Consider the following 19,207-nt stretch of genomic DNA (forward strand, 5'->3'; position numbering starts at 1 on the left):
ATCACTGTCATAACTGGGTAAAACTTCAAAAATAGGAAATTATGTAATTTTAATGTTACTGATATTTCATAGTTACCAACTAATTTAATATTATTGTGACACATGGCGCTATAAATGCTTAATTATATCCATATGCATAGCAGACATCTGATTTAAAATTAGATTAAGGGAACCTACCTTCCGACCGTCGGATAAAAAAACAGATTATAAGGGGTAAGGAGTGCTTTATTTTATCCGATATGTATCCCTTTTTGAAGTCGGAAGGTGTGGAGAGTCCCTTAAAACATAGACATTATGACTTAGGTACATTCAGCGGTCTAAAGCCAGGTCCAGATTTGTATCATTAGGCCGCTCCGATCACCGTACCCCTATCGCCGACGCATGATGATCGCATATGTGAACAGAGTGCCTTGCGTATATCCTCTGTTTACGTTGCGATTCGATCGCGTGAAAGTTTGATTGCCACTGGCTTTGAAAGAGCGCCATCTAGTGACACTACTGTTACACAGTATCGCGATCGTATTAGTCAGCGTAGATACTACGTATTAGTCGTCGTATCTGGACCCAGCTTTAACGATCATTGCCGTCTCAGCCAGTGGCGTGTACAGGGTCTTCGGCCAGGGTATGCATAAAACAGATATATAGCATTAAAAAAAAACCCCTCCAATGCAGTGCTTTTGTGCATATATGATGTGCACGCCACTGGTCTCAGCAGCCGTCATGGTTGTCGTGAATTTAGTTACAATAACTTCCAAGTAAAATAGACTTAACAAAACTTACTGTCATAAAGCATATACATATTATGTGGTACTACCAATTTTTATTTTTCAATAGCTCGGGTAGTTGTGCTTCAAGCTACATAGATGAATTGGAGCTTAACAATAATAAGCATTAGGTCTATTTTACTCTAACATTAACATGATGACGTGGCATAGTAACCTCTCTCCGCTCTTCGACATTGTAAAACCACCCTTATTGAAGTATTTTAATAGCCCGATACATAGTTATAGTAGTGGAGAAATTTGTCCTTCGATTATTTCAGAATACTTAACTTATTTACTATATCATTATTCATTAGCATTACATCAGTTAGTTTCGTAAGTTCTAGCGATAACCAATTAGCAGCTATCGCACGACAGTGTATAATCTTGCCCCTTAATTGTAACATTGTATTGCAATATAGTTATATAAGATAAGTGTACATTTAGTGCTGATCCCGCAGTACAGTCGGAATACAAAGCATTACCAGAGTGCCCAGTTTAAGATTTTCTACATACGTTTACTTATATGCATGCAGCATTTAAGTTAACTACAATTTGTGAAGAATTGAAATAGCGCCATCTAGTGACAATACAGTTTCCGAGTTTTGTAAATAGATTGCGCTCTCCATTCCATACAAATCATAGTTACATTCACGCGTAGAAAATCACATATTAGACACCATGTACTTCTAAATCGCCACGCCATGGCAACAAGGTAGAATCTGTTTATCAACAACCTTTAAAAGAGCTAAAAACAGGTAAAAACTTAAAAAATATGTACCATAAAAATATTAAACTAAAGTTTAGAATTGTAAACTTATCAATACGTATCATGACGTAAGCCATGAAGTTGCCAATGAAAATTATCTATGAATAATTGTTAAGACTTAACAAATATTCATTGTTAGGTCATAATCTCCTGAGGATGCTCCGGTTTCGGAGCGAAACGTGTGTAGAGGGTACATTGCCGCAGATCTGTTTGGTATGGAGTATAAGGATTGAAGTAATTATAAATCACACCAAACAGATTCTCTTACTCAGTGTAAAATAGCAATTTGAGCTTAATTTTTATAATATATCATTGAATTCCGCAAAGTAACGCCTGCTTCTCCAATATTTATAAAATGGCAAAATATCTTATAAAATGGCGAAATTCAGAACCTACCTTGTTGACATTCTCGTAATGTGAGATCAGCTTTTGTTCATACAATTTTGCGCGCGGTGTTGTGTGGTTTGTCTTTAGCACATAATAGTTAGCAGTGGATAGTAACAGTAAGTTTTCTTGTCAGTTAAGTCGAAATTTGCTTACAGACTCGTTGCGTGATTTAGGTTATATTTACCTAGACTACGATAGTGCGAGCGAAATTCAACCTTAACGTCTCATAATACCGTTCCCGCACGCAAAATTGTCTCAACATTTCTTGTATGTGTTTTAACTTATATCGCTCAAAACGTGGTTTAAATAAGATTGCATTAGTTTTTCTATAGTAAAGCTTAAAATAATAATATATAGATTTATGAATACGATTTTCACCTTTATTTACTTACAGTAAAAGGACTAACCAAAAACTCACACACTATTAAGCAACCAAACCGAGGTTACTTGTGCTTTTTATGTGCAATAAAACTCCATGTCTCCGTTTCTGAACAGATCACAATTTTTAATTTCATTTGAAATGTTTTACCGTCTTTTATACAAATTTAAAGCAGAAGTTCTGATGAAGATCTTCTAAGATGTAAGATATTACTCCTTAGTGTGTACTTAACTGTGTATTTAAAACCATTAGTTAAAAAGTAGTAAATAACATGAAAATTAATTCAGGTTTTATGCATGAATATTGTTTAACGTTTTTTTTTACCTAACATAATATAATCGTTTATTTCTACAAATGCTGTTTCATCGAAAGCTTCTCTTTAAAATAATCATCTGTGCCAAAAATTTCAAGAATTGGTTACCAAGATTTAAAAAAAACATGTTTTATTTATTGGTGCGATTTCTCCCAAATAATATTTGGTGCTGTTCCTATTTATATTTTTGATTTTATTAAAGTAATTTGGGATAATATACTCGTAATTTATTACGGGATGTGACGTAGTCCACTTAAATAGTTTATAATTAGTGCTATAAAGGTGGTACACAAATCTCTAAACTTAATTGATTAGACTAAAATTTGTCCTAAATGCTACTGTGTGAAAAGAGATAGCAATATTTCTAGTTGTCACTAATTACGTTTAGTTTAGAAATATGTGTACTACCGAACTCACACAATTATTTCGCTGTCTTAACTTTAAGTAGGTAATTTTAATATGGTAAAATTTTATAATTAATATATATAGACCGAAAGCCCAAGTTTTGTTTCATATTAAATATGCTTTGTTGGAATATTCAAAAATGATTATATTGTACTTTTAGTGTAAATGCAAGTTATAAAGACATTTTTAAAAATGTTAATTTGTAAGGAGTGTTCAGTAAATTGGGTATATAGCAGGGATGTTAGGGATATAAAAAATTATCGCGGATTATTCCTAATAAATATTAATTATAAAATGTTGTCATAAAAACAATTGATGACTGTCAAATACGGTGGTGCAGCGGCAAGCGCTGTGGTTTATAAGTGGGATGTCCCGGATTCGATCCCCGGCGGGGAATTTATAATTACAGAATTAACGCTGGTGTGGTCTGAAGGCTTTGGCAGTGGCTAGTTACCGCCCTACCACAATGACGTGCAGCCAAGCGATATAGCGTTTCGGCGCCGCGATTAGGGTTAAGGGTTTCCAATATTTTCGTTCATAGTTATAGATAGCCCCATAACATCCCTGGTCTGTGACACTCGTCCAGTATTAATAAGAGTTTATATTTAAGAGTGATTGTGTATGTATATTAATTGTTGTTTGCATTCCTTTAAGTTATTTTGTATAAATATAATATTATTTCTGTATTCCGTAGTAATTTATCCGTATTCTTATAAATATTATTATAATAACTAAAAAAAACCACGCATTGTAATGTTGTGCACTTAGATTTAATATATATGTATAACAAAACGATGACATAAAATTCGAGAAAATATTTACATATTTTAAATATGCTTTTCAATCTGTAGGTATTGTCATAGTACTGATTTTTAAACTATAAACTTTTTCCCTTCTAAGAAATACGTACATTTTTTATTTGTTGGAGTAAATAATGATACAGAGTAAAAATAAAGGGTAAATTCTGTTTTGTTTGCACAAGTTTTTGTCGAGTCGGTTATATTTGTAAATAGTTTAGTTTTTATATATATTTGGGTTATATAATTGGGTGAGTTTATTTATTTCAAATAGACTTTTACATTCCATGCAAGTGTGAACAATTTAGGCTAACAGTGACAAGCTACGTCTTTAAATCTCACCAGAGGGCTTAGCAGACTCGCTGATTTTCTCCTTGTCAATAAAACTTGTCTTATTCGAAAGGAGAAGAAACCAGCACCGTAAATATACTTTTCATCAGACTGTAGGATATGATTATAAACTTTAGCCCGCATAACTATATCTGGTGATAATGTGTTTAACCAGTTAATGGTATTTGGCTTTTATGTATTGTAAAATAATAAAAAAAAACAGAATGTATTTAAATGTTTTGCACTTTGGTATTCATGATTCTGCAGCAGGGTTTTCTCACGGTTCATTTCTATAATCTGATGTTTTATTATATAAAAATATAGGAATTATTATGCTCCAAAAAAGAATTTCCATAGTAATTATAAGACAAAAATCTGTATGTTGTATTGGGTGTTTTTTTTTTTAAATTATTTCATAGTTTCATATTCTTAACAATAATTATAAATGTTTTAAACATTTTTATTATATGTAATTTTTATGTAATTTTATTTATGAAATGTATAATTTTAAAGATATACCTTTAAATAGGTATTAATAAATTCAGTCATGTGGAGTGGGTACATTCAGTACAAAGTCTACTAAGGATATTAAGAATTATATAATAATTGTTTGGGTTTTTCTAATCTGAAAGCAATAATATAGAATGGTTATGAAAACGAATGCGAAGTTTTTTTTATATCCCACACTTGATTATATTTAGCAGTTTATCGTGCTTTGAAAGTACGCTTATTTCTTACTACTTTATTCGCATTAAATCTAACCGTTGCGTTGAAGTCTGGAAATTCGTTGTACCTATTTAACCGTGGCAAGTCGTACAAGGTTTTATATTTGTTAACACTTTGAAATGCGAGTAGCATGTCCTGCAAAAAGCCGCCTTGAACCTGAAGCATAGGTTAAGCCTCAATTGGACGATAAAATTCTTTGTCTGGGTGACCAAGGTCGTAAATAATAAAATTATATACTATTCGAAAGTAAATCTTTTAAACATCCTAAGCTTAGACCGATAAGACCGATAGACCTTGGGGTCCTAGGTGCTGGAGTAGTACCCAGCACTGGAAAGCATGGTGGTGGTGGTGTTGGTAGTCCTACAAGTTCGACTGACGAAATTGGCACAAAAAAAGAGTGGAAATCCCTATAAAAGACCTATCCATCCAGCAGAGAACGTTCTGTGGCTGATGATGATGATGGTGATGCCAGTCAATAATAAATACCGTTAGACTTTCATGAGACTGCTGTGGTTTCTGATTCCGAACGCTGCAATTGTTTTGGCTATATGTCACTGTCACTGTCAATTTAAACTTAATGTCATAAATTTCCTAAAAGTAAGGTTAGGTTTGAGTTCTTTTATTACTTTTTTTGAGCATTTTGTAAATGTAACAAGTATGTTGCGACGAGCAACTACGTTGTTTATACAGAATCGCGGAGTGAATCAGTTAGTAAAACCCTTAGTAAATATAAAATGGACAAGACCGGAAGCCATTCCCGCATATAAGCCAGAAAGGTCCGGTGATCTGGAAGGACTCCCACAAATCCCTAGCAATTCTTTAGGCAAAGAATACAGTCTATGTGAAGAAATAAAAGAGTATGTAGTTTTGATATTACTTATGCTATAATTATATTATGCTTTTTGAGTGTTAATGATATACTCAAATTCCTAAACTAAATTATTGTCAGGCCTTGGGTTGTCCTTGCTGCTAAAGCTATTGATTGTATATTGGCATCACAGTTCCCGGAACTTTTAAAAAATACATTTTGCTCCCTTGACTTTGTTAAATGTCTGTATGCATTTGATTAAACAGATTGTTGTGATAGCTTTTGTATTATAAAGGATAAAATGAGCCTATGTTTTCACTCAGGGTATCAATCTATTAGAAATGAAAAAATTATTTAGCTTGTTAATATTTTATGCCACATTAACTGAATCAATATAAGCTACTTATGTTTTCAAGTTGGTATTGTAAAACCAATAGGTATAATATTTTCTTGCAAATGAAATTGTTTTAGTGCACCAGAGTCAGTGAAAACAATATTCTCCATAGAGCATCTTGGAAAAAAAGAGTACAATGTCCTGGTAAAAAAAGAATTAACTGACAGAGTTAGAAGACATGAGTATGATGAAAGAACTGCGGAGACCAGAAGTAAGATTTATTATAAATACTTTTATACCTATTATATTGCCACACTGTCCATATAAATTATTCCAGGATATTATTTTAGAAAAAGTAACAATGTGTACTACTGTACATTTTATAAGAAAACAACATACCTAAATCTTGAGTCTTGAAGATTTATCTAATCTGAATATCATAATTTTTTCAGTTGCTAAGTTAACAGGACATATTCGGTGCTTGCAAGATACCATGGAAAAGTTTCCTAGGAATGCCAAAGCTAAGGTATTTGTGTTTTTTTTTTTTGATCTATGAAGATGACATATTTTTAAATCCAAGCCAAATTTAAAAACTTTTTAGGAAATAACATTATGAGCGTTGCATTAAACAATCATAATAAACAGTATAACGTATAAATCATGTTAAATTATTTCAAAGCCCTTTATAAGCTAGTGTAATAAAACAAAAATTATTCTTAGCTTTTTATTTAAATATACATTTTCTCATTACAGCAAACTGTTCAAGAGCTCATAGACAAAAGGAAGAAATTGTTAAAATATCTACGTCAATATGACTACAAGAAGTTTGAATGGCTGTTAGAGAAACTTAACATTGAATATAAAGCACACCCTGAGTAAGAATTTGAAATTAATATTTAAAAAAAAATGTTTTATGATCAGGTGGAGCACTTCTCCTTTCTTCCCTCGTTATTTGCTTGCATCCCACCAATGTCAGCAAATCAAGTTTAAAATTTCTACAAATTCACTGCTAGTCATTGTAAATTGTGGATGTTTCAAAGGCTGGTCCGATTCGCATATTTTATTTAAAATTTATTTATAAAATAACTATGAAAGCTGTGTCTTTCCAGTCTAACTTAGATGAGGTTTTACAAATGAAATTTAAGCATTGAACACTGAGAATTATGGATGGCCCAATTCTCATTGTTAATATGGTAAATTTTTAACTTTAATGTGATTTGAAGAAATTGGATTCAACATTACTTATATTTGCTAGGTTCATACATCACCATGTGACAGTTAATTCAACTTTAATGCAATGCAATTTTCAGGACATACCACAAATTAACTCGGAAGGAATCATTGCGTAAGTTAACAGAAATGCACTGTGACAGTATTCGTCAAAGCAAACTGAGCGACTACCGAAACTTATTAGAAAGTCAGCAGGGACCATTTCTTACACAAAAGTTAGATGCACTTAAGTTTATTAGAAGTGAACAGACTGAATTGCAACTTCCTATCACTGTGACAGAGCAAGATATCAAGAAAGTGGAGGATCAATTGAAAGAATGGAAAATAAAAGATGAACTCAAAGAACAGGCTAAGAAAAAGAAGAGAAATATACTTTTGGATTGAAGTGAAATTATTTTTTAAGAGAAGTGGATATAAATATAACAATTTAATCAACATGGTAGGGCATAAATAAAATGCAAATGTTGTTGTAAAAAAAAGTATTTTATTAATAATTAAACCTTAACATTATAAAGATGCATTCAAATTAGCTGCTTTATAACAAGGGACAGCAGTGTGAGATATGTTCATGAGCTATGGACATAAAGGTATCTGATGCCTCGGAATGCTGGACTGCTGCGTTTGTTTTAACTATTAAATCAAATGATTTAAACATTTCTGTCACCAGCACCCTGGTTTTAATTTGATGTTGCTGCCGCTTACACACAGCTAATTTGAATGAGCTCTAATACCCAAAGTATAATTTTGTAACACACTGTATCAGTCAATTTGGACGGAGAATTTACAATAAATGCTAATTTTAATCATCAGATCTTAACTCAATACTGGATACTTAATTCTAACTTCTAAGGAAGACTTATTTATTGTACACTTTATTTGTGAAATATTAATAAAAAAACAACTTAAAATATCTTACTGTTTAAGCTTATAGCAACATTAAGTAGAAAAATAATAGATCTAAAATGTTTCTAAGCAATCCGATTACTTTCCACAATATTATTATAATTAGGAAGGGCTCTTAAATTCATATACCTTTATATCATGCTAATATATCACTTACTAGGGTAAACTATAAAGGCCATAAAATATATTAATTTTGTGTATATCTTGTCAAAGAAATCCAAAAAAGACCAAAAATATTGTAAGATAACAATATATATTAGGTCCTAATTTCATAATAACATAAATTTCTGTTAATTGAACGAAACCAGTTAACTCATAAAAGGGATAATGATCCAAACATACCCAAGGAATGTGTTTACAGACTTTTATACATCAGAGAAAAGAAACGAAGGGCTTTACGTTATTTTTCATATCAGCCTTTATATCAAAGTGACGTAGTATGAGGTGCGCGGGCGTATGCAGTAGGTATGAAACCGGACCGCCGCGACTTAGGTGCGTGCGCCCATAGCCACCCCTCTACAGTCTGTTGTGTCAGATCTGCATATACCCATTCACCTCTTTTCACAGATAAATCGTCCGGAGCTTGTGCCTGAAAGAAAAGCAAATTATCGGTAAAATTTTACAAAGGCTCATAAATCATCACACTGGGTAGAAAATTTGGGACAGAAATCAAAACGATTCATAAGATATATACCTTATAATCATACAGCATGACTAGCTCAGTTCCATGATACCTCCCATCGTTGTCTTGTTGTATTGTATTAATACTGTTGTTGTTGTTGGACAACATTGTGTTTGTTGGATTTGTTGTTGGTGGTGTGTGAATTTGCTGAGTGTTGTCTGGTTGTGGTGCTACAACAAAATAAATAGATTTAATCATTTTAAAATTAATAATTATTAACAAAGCATAAACCTACATAGAAATTGATTTATTCCTAGAGCTATAGGTTAGAACATTTACTCACTATAAAGATTTTAATCTTTCAAATGTAAACCAGTGAGTAATCATCAGAATAAAACATTTTTACTGGGGAAAATAAAATTTAATTTACTGTCAATAATTGACATAAAGACTTGACAGTCTTGCATTAACAGTTTGCTGTTTTTTGACATCCATGAGATCCATGGCATCCATGAACTTTGTCAGATTCTCTATAGATTTAAAAGAAACGGTCAATCTGACTGTTAAATGATTAACATAATTTGTATAGTTATTGATAAGATTAAAACCATAAATACCTTGTGCCACAGCAGGATAAACAAAGCCAGAGGGAATAAATCCTTCTTGCCCATCACTCCTCACAATCCAATACCAATCAGGGTCTTCTCTATTTAAAACTAAAAAAAAAACAATTTTGAACATTTCAATCATAATGTTATTCTGAAAAAGCTGATTCAACATGTTCATGTATAAATTAGCTTGTGGTTTGAAGTTTAGAGCAACTTTTTACTACGTTTTTCGAAGTTGGCCTAAACTTCGAACCACAAGCTAATTCATCATCACATAGGGCAACATTGCCAACTTTCTCTAATTCATACTTTATATGAAATTAAAAAAATAACCAAATAAGACCAGCTGAGCTCAAGTCATGTGTGCTTATCAATGAAACAAATAAAGCAATGTATTTGTGAAGTTAAACATATTTTGAAAATTATGCAAGTTAGCTAAAACTAGCACCTGTAACAAACTCGCCCCGTTCCACATCAACATCATTTTCGTCCCTAGCAGTGAATGTGTACAAGACTACATATCTCCCTGAAGGATCCTTGCTAAATGGGCATGCTTCACCTTCACTCCCCATTTCTGAATGACCGTCATTTGTCGCTCCGTCCGATAAAGACAATCTAAAAATTAACACACAAGTTTTAAATAATATAATATAGTAAATAGCTTTCCTACTGTTCTGGAAACTACATTGCCTGATGACGTAAATTGCGTTAAATTCAAAATATTAATTATTATTCTTATAAATATAACGTTAACCATGCCAGAACACAAAACTGTATTATTTATTTATGTTGCTGTCAGAAAAAAGGAAAAATCCAAAATTTAATTCTGGAGAAAGTACAGTCATAAACATTAGAGGTATTTAAGGGTTTTTATGCTGGCTCAAGATTGATAAAAAGCTCACTTACTGTGATACATCTCTATGTGCCATGTCAGTAGGTGACCGACTTCTTGGTAGTTTCTTTTTCAAGTCATGGTGATCACATGGAGCACAATATGAATGAGGAATGAACCCCTCTCGTCTAGACTCCGTCACTATAACGTACACCCAGTCATTTTCACGGTATAATACATTAACAATTTGTCCTCTTTTTACCTAAAAAATAATTGTTATTTTGAATGAATGCCCACTTAGATATTAGTGAAATCTTCCTCCAACCATTTGGATGTCAGTCAGTTATGAATTTTGTTATGTACTTTCTTTTAATAAAATAAGCTGATTTGCACATGTTTCCTAGGACCCTGTTGAGCTCTGGAATTGACAGATGGCAAATTTTCTAGTTAAAACTGTACCTGTACTGTACTGAATCAAAGGTTTCAATGTGATATTTTAGCTACATTTGGCCATAAGTCAGTAAAAGATAAGAAGAGCTGCAATAAGCTAAATCCTTAAAATAAGAGATGTTTCTAGATGAATATTAAACTTCTGTAAGTACCATTGTACCATTTAGCTTATTGCAGCTCTTCTTATCTTTTACTGACTTATGGCCAAATGTAAATAATAAACAATATTCAGCCCATCTACCGAATATAGTTAATTATTTATTTACCTCAAGTTCATCATCAACACAGGGTGCAAAATCATGCAGGACCACCATTTTAGAGTCTGGACTGAGCCCATGTTCTTTTTCAATGCCAACTCTCACTAATGTTTCAATGCTTGCTGAGCCTGTGATGCGCCCCATACCAGGACTCAAGCCTGACCCTGGGCGTGACAGCTCCTTATCCGAATCGCCACTACTTGCTAAAACAAAATGATTAAAAATATTTCTCAGTTATTTAAAATCATTTACTACATGCACAAGCCTATTGGCAGACAACTATCCTGTTTTGTTAGTAAACAATGATATTCAAAGATTAAGTAGTAACAATGTTACAGAGTTGATATTTCTCGTTACCTTAGCCATGCCTTAAAGAGAGTGGTCAACCATGCCTTAAACTAAATGGTCCTGGTCACTTACACTCACATAAAACTAACTTGAAAGTTAGCAGTCATTCATAACGTATGCCTGCAAACCTATTTACGGTAGCATATCAGTTAAGGTATATATGAGATATGTCTATGAGAGTGGGGAAATAGAGAAGGTACCTGTGTTCACACACACACATGTGCACTATAACATATCCTACAAAATTGGAAAATCTCTTTGGAGTCTTTGCCTTACTTACTAGTAGACACATAGTTCTAGGTGTCTACACGTAAGGACATAACATTATAATAATATTTATAAATATATTTTCCTTTTTTTTAAAAAAAAAAATACATTATTATCATTTAATAAAAATCTTTAGTCGCTAGTCTATTTGAGTTTGAGCCAGTATGGGATAACATCAACGGGGGCCCGATTGAAGAATATTCTGCGATTCGAAAGAATAGTCAATAGTGGTTTACTAGAAATATTTATAGCTACTCTTGACCCAATTTTCAAGAACACCAAGCCACGGACGTCTTCATTAAATCATATTTATAAAGACAGATCACATTTGGTTGTCGAGTTTTTGTTAAAAAATCTAAGACTGAGGAATATTTACATGAGCTTATAACGCTAATTGAAGTCCATAAATTTATTATACAGTATCAATAATTTCAAAGTAACCGCACAGGTGCATCTTTTTGCAGGTTTAAGATTAAATTACGAGTTTTATTTATAATTATGTAGAAAGTTTGAGGTCATTGACATGCAGTTTTCATGTAAAAAGTTGCAATACTTACATTTCTTCTTTTTCCCCCTTCTTATTCTTACAGGACAGAGGAATGCCATAGTTGTACACAAGTTATATCATATTCTTCATAAAATATCCACTGAAACTTTAATAAAAATTATGAAACTATGTTTTAATACCAAGCATTTTGAACCACAGACACACTATAAAAAATACCTACACGATGTTTTTTCAAATGTCATTCGCCGACAGTTGGCACCATTGAGGTCTATGCCAAGGATTACAATAGCATACTGCACAGAACAATAATACTTGGAATACTTGTTGAAACAATGTTAATTTTGATTGAAACGATGCCATGTTAATTTTGATTGAAACACGAGCAACTGTTATAGCACGTCTAATCATAATAATATCATTAATCACTCCGAACAGCACCACATTTGTATTTACGTAGTAGCATATTAATCTGAAGCCGTAATAGCCTGGTGGTTAGGACTTCGGCAACTTTCACATTTATGCAATTCAAATATAACTAGCTTCAACGGTGATTAAAAATATCGTAAATATCTACATGCCTGAGAGGTCTCTATAATGTTCTCAAAGGCGTATGAAGTTCACCAATCCGCACCGGGCCAGCGTGATGGCCCCTTTTCATTGTTGGAGGAGACCCGTGCCCTGTAGTGAGCTGTTGTGTTGATATAATGATGATAATATTATTCTGTGGTAGTATTGCACCCGTGCGAAGCCGATAGGTACCTGTTCCTGTTTTTATCTAATTATATTATCGCTCGGAAACTGTTGCATGTTCGGTTAAACCGTAGAACGTATTTTAATGGTAGGTATTTTACACTGAGTTAGCTTGCATCATGTAGACGATCAACGTAAGCTTTTTATCCTCACATGGCTGATGATACCAGGAGGCTTCGGCCGTGGATACACACAAAGCGATTTAGCGTCCCGTTACGAGAGCCGCATAGAAACCGGTTAGGATATAGGTTTAATTATAACTGCTATACCCATAACCTGTTAACCCGCTACCATTTTAATCTGTAGTATCACTATGCAGTTTATAAAAAGCACGGCTTAGCAACTAAGCTGATGTTGATGATATTTTGCATAGCGATAGCTTGCATCGTAGACACGGATATGATAATTTATGGCCCGTGAAAACTTTAAAAAATCAAAATTATCTTTAGACTCATCATCAACCAAGGGATGCCCACGTTTATCTGGGCTGGGCATAGGTTTTAGCTAGGGATTTCGATCGAGAAGAAAAATAATTGTATTACCTCGATAAGATGGAACACAATTTATAGCTATGAAATGATATTAAATGCAAAAAATATATTCTGTTTATTTGATATTAACTAACATTGAAACATTTAGTACACATAATGCATTTAGTTATTAATAGCTGTTGAAAGTAAAGACAACAATTTAGTTACAGTACAATAATTCAAAATTTATAAACATATGAAACAATTTGGCACGTTAAACTTATATTAATTCGTTTTATTAGTTTACCACCACATCTTACCGGTCTCTGAGACCATTTAACACCAAACTAACGAAGCCTACTTAAAAAAAGTAGAAACACAACATGAGAAACACGGAATAAAATCAGCGGCGTATTTTCAACATAGTAGGATTTAGGAAAGATATTATTGTTATCTTTATCTACCCTATGGTAGACGTAAGTCGATTCGTCGGGAGTTAGTAATGCCATATAAAATTAACTTCATAACATGAACAACGTTTCTCTATTACTATGAATACTTTACGGCTTGTTTATATATAGGTAACATTTAATTTATTGTAACCATAATAATTAACAATAGGAAAGCTAAGTACCTTCCTAATATTAGATAGGTAGATAGGTACACTAAATATCTACATGAATTAAATGATCTGTTGTATTACCTATGTAACAACAAATACCAAACAGAAATTAATAAAATATTTACCTACCTAGAATTCATTAAAAGTTTTCAACATTATTAAAAATTGCTTGCTATGTTATTATTATATTCATGCATTCAGCGCGCTATTAAATTTAGGTAGGATACAAAAATACCAACTGAAAATTTCTTAAAAACTAGCTTAAATTCTTGATCTCATAATTTGTTGATATCGCTACCTAATAATTTAAATATTTTAACTTTGAGCCATGCAAGATAAGTTGGAAGACTATCTTTTCTACACTAGATCCAACTTGCATATCTATAAGCGTCTCTGTAAAATCATGAATTTGTATCGAGATGACGCGACGGGGTAAAATAATAATATCTTACTTTAGATGTTCCTTGACAAATATGAGAATGAGGCTTTAAGGTGCTTCCTTAGTCATTGGATTAAACTGATTACTGGAACTTCCATAGACAAGTAGAAGACATTGTTAGGAGTTATCTTAAGTTTGTACACCGAAAGACAAAAATGCATTTCGAATGACTTTTTCAGTTAGGTAGGAGGATTTCACAAGTTTTTGATGTGAATCATCTATAGGCGGAGGGTAAACCTGATTTTTGGCGTGGCGACACAGGCCGTGGCGACGCATCGGCACGCTGTATGATTGATTTTTTGTATTTCGTATGAAACAATAAAAATTAATACTAATTTTGTGATAAAACAGATAATGGGAGCAGGTAATGCTTTATCTTTTTATCATGCAATATCTGCAATAACTTACAGAAAACAATTTCGATGTTTCACATCTGCCAGGCGTCCCGTAACGGCTCAAACGTTTTTTTTTTCTATCTAGTTATAAATATTAAAGAATTAGTCAGTCAAGAATATTTTCTGTGCCCGCAGCACCTCAGTTGACATTACAATTCAGTTGGTACGGAACTATCTTGGGCTAACTCAGGGGTTGCCAACCTTATTATTCCAGCGGCGCATTTACAAGTTAAGACATTTGACGTGCTGCGCCTGCGCCCAAGCCTAGCTATTTAAAATAGATAGGATAGGTACCTACCTGACGTTATGAAACTAATAAAACCAAATTTAAGCAATAAACTTTAACAGAGAAGCAAGATTTTTTTTCCAAACTGTGGGACAAGTCGTGACTCCTCTGCATATAAACTATCAAAAATATTTTACTTGATTTTTTTGAAGGAGCGCCTCTCGGTGCACCGTTGTACTTTTTGCGGCACCCCAGGTTGGGATGCCCTGGGCTAACTACATTTACAAATGTTGCGTATCGGTCAAAGAGTGCCACTGCTCATGTCTATGGTCAGGGAATTTAATACAATCCATCCAGTGTTTGAGCCTTCTCCCTTTGCTACTAGCACCTAGCACTAAGCTACCAAGAAAGTCGTTCGGTTTCCCATAATCCTTGTCCCAGACAGTCACTGTTAGGTTTTGACGGGAAAGCTCTGTAGGCCGAGTCTCGAAGAGGAACTCCTCGTTCCAAACTGGATTCAAGTTGCGCCATTTGATGGATGTCTTGTGCTTTTTATGGTACGGATCGGGATCTAGATGCCTGAAATAAAATATTTAATTCGTTATTTTTAATTAGGTTTATCTTTCGCCACATTAGTTACTCAATTAAGTTGGTACAGGGGTTATTTATTTTTCAGTATTTATACCGAATGGTGCCTTATCTACCAATCTGCTGTATTGCCCATTTTCATATTGAGCGTGAATTAATAGCAATTGTGATCATCTCAATGTGTGATGGCACTCATTTGTCTCAGTAGAAAATGTTTCTTGGCGTGTCTGAAGTTAGCTAAGCTAACGTAGTTGCAGTTTCATTTCTGATCAAGTAACATAGATCGCACAGTAACAAAGACAATTGCTGTAATGGTAAGATCTTTCTGAATTGGTCATATCATGATAATATGGTCTACCAAACAATATAATGATTTAGGCAGCGGATACTGTTCCTTTTGATAAAAAACAACCATATCATCAAATGGTCGACCACAATATGAGTTGATCGATTCTGCACGATCTGCCAACGACATCTTATATACTAACACAGACTGCATAACTCACAAATATAAGAAAGTTTACTTTTTTATAGAGTAGTTAGGGATTCAACGCGTGTGTTGGTATTCAAGGGTACTCACAATTTAACGAAAGGATCCGAATATCCGTTACTGTCCTGCGCTGGCAGTTCAGCCGCTCTGCACATCGTTACGACTAACGCCCTCCTCTTGGTGCTATAGCACAATGCTAGCAACAATCGCGGTCCTGTTGGCTCAGTACCCGAAGCTCCCGAAAGTGCTAATCGTAACTGGGCGGGAGACTTCAGGCATTCCCTGAGAGCAACTGTCGCTGAGCCCATTTCGTCGCATCCATATCTGTTGATATTGAGATATTGTTGACGTTATACCTTAAACTTATTGTTTTAAAAATACCAATAGACCACCGGAAGCGGTAATAGCCCCCCGGGGAGTTCAAATCCCAGCACGCACCTCTAACTTTCCTAAGTTTTTTAAGCAATAAAAATTACACTTGCTTTAACGGTAAAGGAAAAGATCGTGAGGAAACCTGCATGCCTGACAGTTCTCCATAATGTGCTCAAAGGTTTGTGGAGTCAACCAATCCGCACTGGGCCAGCGTGGTGGACTACGGATCTTTTTATGATGGGAGAAAACCCGTGCTCTGCAGTGGGTTAGGAAATGGGTTGATATGATGATGAAGATGATTAATAGAGAAGCTAGGCTGCAATCACACCAATGACTAGTTATGCAGCTTGGTTGTCCAGAAGATGCTTATTCATTACCTACTCTTTATTTGAAACTCATATTATTGGCGGAAAGGAAAAAGAAATTCGGTAAGGCATTCTATATATTTGTGGTGTATTCTAGAAATAAGGAAATGCACTTCGTAAGTAATCTCCTGGCAATAATAATAAAGAGAAAGTAAAGATTAGGATTAAGCAAGTAACAGGGAGAGAGAAAGTACACCAAGTATGAAAGATGAGGTAATGAATGATGAGAGGTTGCCTGACAGAAATCGCTACTAAGAGATAATGCCGCCTTCTGTATACTCTAATATTTGTGTTTCAATTCTTCTTTTATTTTTCTAGAGTTGTAGTGGTGTACAAATATAGAGTATAAATAAATAAACGTCTATCATAGATATTTTGGTATTGGCTGACATTTGAGGACATCCTTTAATATTATGATATTAAATGTAGTTATAACTTTTTGCGTTATCATCGTAATGTTATAATTATTATTAGTTTTAAAATAATGTTAATGATTTTTGCACGCCAATTTTGGCTGAATATGAAGATAATGAATTACGCATAACATCTATGCGTATCATCTTTTTTTTGTACCCTGTTAATAAATAAATAAATAATAATAAAAATATTCCGATTAAAATAAAGGTAAACTGTAAGTTACCGCGTTATATACCGCGTTATATACCGCGTCATTTTTTGATTTTAGTTCGTCCTCATTAAACTCCTATCTAATTACTTTAGATATTGATTTATTATGTTACTATAGTTATGTCGGGAGATCAAAGGACCGATACTTATGCATCATAGCCATATGAATATTGAATAGGTGTAATTAGTTTCGATACCCCTGATCTATATATCATCATTTGAACCTTTTGCTTCATGCTATACAATATAAGGCAGCGCTGAGAAATGAAATTTCAATTTTGGGTTTTCCAGACAGCTTCGGGTGGTATTTTGACCAGGAAAAAACAAGAAACAACAAAGGCTTACTTATCGTCATCAAATACAAGAATTTCCAAAGACTTCGTGGATAAGTCAGATTCGGTGATGCCGAAAAAATGCACAGTCTCATTGAACTCCGGATTTTTTGTCTTATGCACCGTCTTTGTCCGCAGCCTGTTTGAATACGTGCCTTCTGAAAACAAGTAATTTTGTTTTTTTTATTTAAATAAGCTGTTTATTTTCGACGAAAAGGTTAAAAACATGAACGAACAAACACAGAAAAAAACTATTACCTATTTCGATATGTATCTAGACTTCCCCCAAAACATTTTATTCGGATATCCTCGTCGCAACGCGTCGTTAAATAACCAATAACCCTTCAAGAATCCCTTATACGAGTATTTAAATAAAAGGTAAAAAAAAAAAATGTGTTTTAATTTCTTCCAGAGATTAGTGCGTTTAAACAAATAACAACACTCCTCAGCTCTTTTATATAATAATATTAAAAATAGAGATAGATTTGAATAAAAAAAAGACTTACATACTTAAAAATTATTTGCCAACTATTTACTATATCTAAAATAAATAAAATAAATATACTACGACAATACACACATCGCCATCTAGCCCCAATGTGAGCGTAGCTTGTGTTATGGGTACTGAGATAGCTGATGAATATTTTTTTATGAATATAATACACATAAATACTTATAATATACAGATAAACACCCAGACTCTGAAAAACATTCATGTTCATCACACAAACACTCTCCAGTTGTGGGAATCGAACCCACGGCCTTGGACTCAAAAAGAATGGTCGCTGCCCACTGCGCCAATCGGCCGTCAGAACAGAAATAAGTTGGTACCTTCCAAAGTTGTTACTCATAATATTGAAATCAAAATCTAAGTAGAGATATTAAGTGAAAATAATAATACACGTATTATGTATCACTCACTATTCAAATATTCAGATAATGTAGTAGCGAGTACACTTTATGTAAAGTTGTTCTAAAAACCATTTGTAGACACCATGAGCCGTAGCAACTCGCAGGCTACGATTACGTGCTACGCTCCGCTTATCATTGATAACAATCGTAAATTGCAAATTTTCGCTTCATAATTGCACGCGCTTAGGACCGTTAAATTGCAAAAAATTTGCTGTTCTCTGTGATTAATAATTCAGAGCTTGCCGTCAAACGTAGTGTATTTTAATGGATAAATGGAGCAGGCGTAACTTAACTGAAGTCAACACTTAATTAATTAATTAAATTTAATCGATCTATATAATATTACTAGCTGTTGCCCGCGACTTCGTCTGCGTTTTTTTTTAAAGTATTCAGTATCGCTAAGCCTCAAATGAGTATAGTAGTATATAGAGATATATATATATACATATAACATGTGACTGTCAATTAATTAAAGACAAATAATTTGCAATAAAATAAAATTGCGACTATAATTAAAGATATAAGCTATCCTATCTCTTAAGTTGGACCAAACTGCTGACGGTATGCCAATTTAATTTAAAATCG

At 33.5% G+C, this 19,207-nt stretch overlaps 3 protein-coding genes across 3 annotated transcripts in view; 1 reads left to right on the top strand and 2 right to left on the bottom strand.

The window, feature by feature from the left end:
* Positions 1-5,438: 5,438 nt before the first annotated feature.
* On the top strand, positions 5,439-7,690 carry LOC120628423 (28S ribosomal protein S15, mitochondrial). The gene is made up of 5 exons (XM_039896786.1): positions 5,439-5,724; positions 6,147-6,280; positions 6,462-6,535; positions 6,763-6,884; positions 7,320-7,690. Exons 1-5 carry the CDS (start codon positions 5,525-5,527, stop codon positions 7,621-7,623), a joined length of 834 nt encoding a protein of 277 aa, XP_039752720.1. The 5' UTR covers positions 5,439-5,524; the 3' UTR covers positions 7,624-7,690.
* A 13-nt stretch (positions 7,691-7,703) lies between these two features.
* On the bottom strand, positions 7,704-12,240 carry LOC120628422 (SH3 domain-containing protein Dlish). The gene is made up of 7 exons (XM_039896785.1): positions 12,084-12,240; positions 10,921-11,114; positions 10,279-10,466; positions 9,821-9,987; positions 9,382-9,480; positions 8,837-8,994; positions 7,704-8,731 (listed from the first exon to the last, which is right to left on the bottom strand). Exons 1-7 carry the CDS (start codon positions 12,130-12,132, stop codon positions 8,567-8,569), a joined length of 1,020 nt encoding a protein of 339 aa, XP_039752719.1. The 5' UTR covers positions 12,133-12,240; the 3' UTR covers positions 7,704-8,566.
* A 2,517-nt stretch (positions 12,241-14,757) lies between these two features.
* The window catches only part of LOC120628203 (rabphilin-3A), a 56,067-nt gene continuing 51,617 nt past the window's right edge, over positions 14,758-19,207 (bottom strand). Inside the window, exons 7-9 of the mRNA XM_039896456.1 lie at positions 17,724-17,868; positions 16,105-16,338; positions 14,758-15,515 (exon numbers count right to left, since the gene is read on the bottom strand). Of these exons, the coding sequence (XP_039752390.1) occupies positions 15,218-15,515; positions 16,105-16,338; positions 17,724-17,868 (677 nt within the window). The 3' untranslated portion in view covers positions 14,758-15,217. The remainder of the gene's footprint in view (positions 15,516-16,104; positions 16,339-17,723; positions 17,869-19,207) is intronic.

Source organism: Pararge aegeria, chromosome 12, assembly GCF_905163445.1.
Source record: "Pararge aegeria chromosome 12, ilParAegt1.1, whole genome shotgun sequence".
In the NCBI taxonomy this organism is placed as follows: Eukaryota; Metazoa; Arthropoda; class Insecta; order Lepidoptera; family Nymphalidae; genus Pararge; species Pararge aegeria.

Excerpts from the sequence above, each read along its gene's own strand:
- LOC120628423 (XM_039896786.1), top strand. The coding sequence starts at position 5,525 with ATGTTGCGACGAGCAACTACGTTGTTTATACAGAATCGCGGAGTGAAT. Across the intron at positions 6,281-6,461 it reads AAGAACTGCGGAGACCAGAA|TTGCTAAGTTAACAGGACAT; the intron begins GTAAGATTTATT and ends TAATTTTTTCAG. Across the intron at positions 6,885-7,319 it reads GAATATAAAGCACACCCTGA|GACATACCACAAATTAACTC; the intron begins GTAAGAATTTGA and ends TGCAATTTTCAG.
- LOC120628422 (XM_039896785.1), bottom strand. The coding sequence starts at position 12,132 with ATGGCATTCCTCTGTCCTGTAAGAATAAGAAGGGGGAAAAAGAAGAAA. Across the intron at positions 10,467-10,920 it reads GTGTTGATGATGAACTTGAG|GTAAAAAGAGGACAAATTGT; the intron begins GTAAATAAATAA and ends ATTATTTTTTAG. Across the intron at positions 8,995-9,381 it reads TTATCCTGCTGTGGCACAAG|CACCACAACCAGACAACACT; the intron begins GTATTTATGGTT and ends ATTTTGTTGTAG.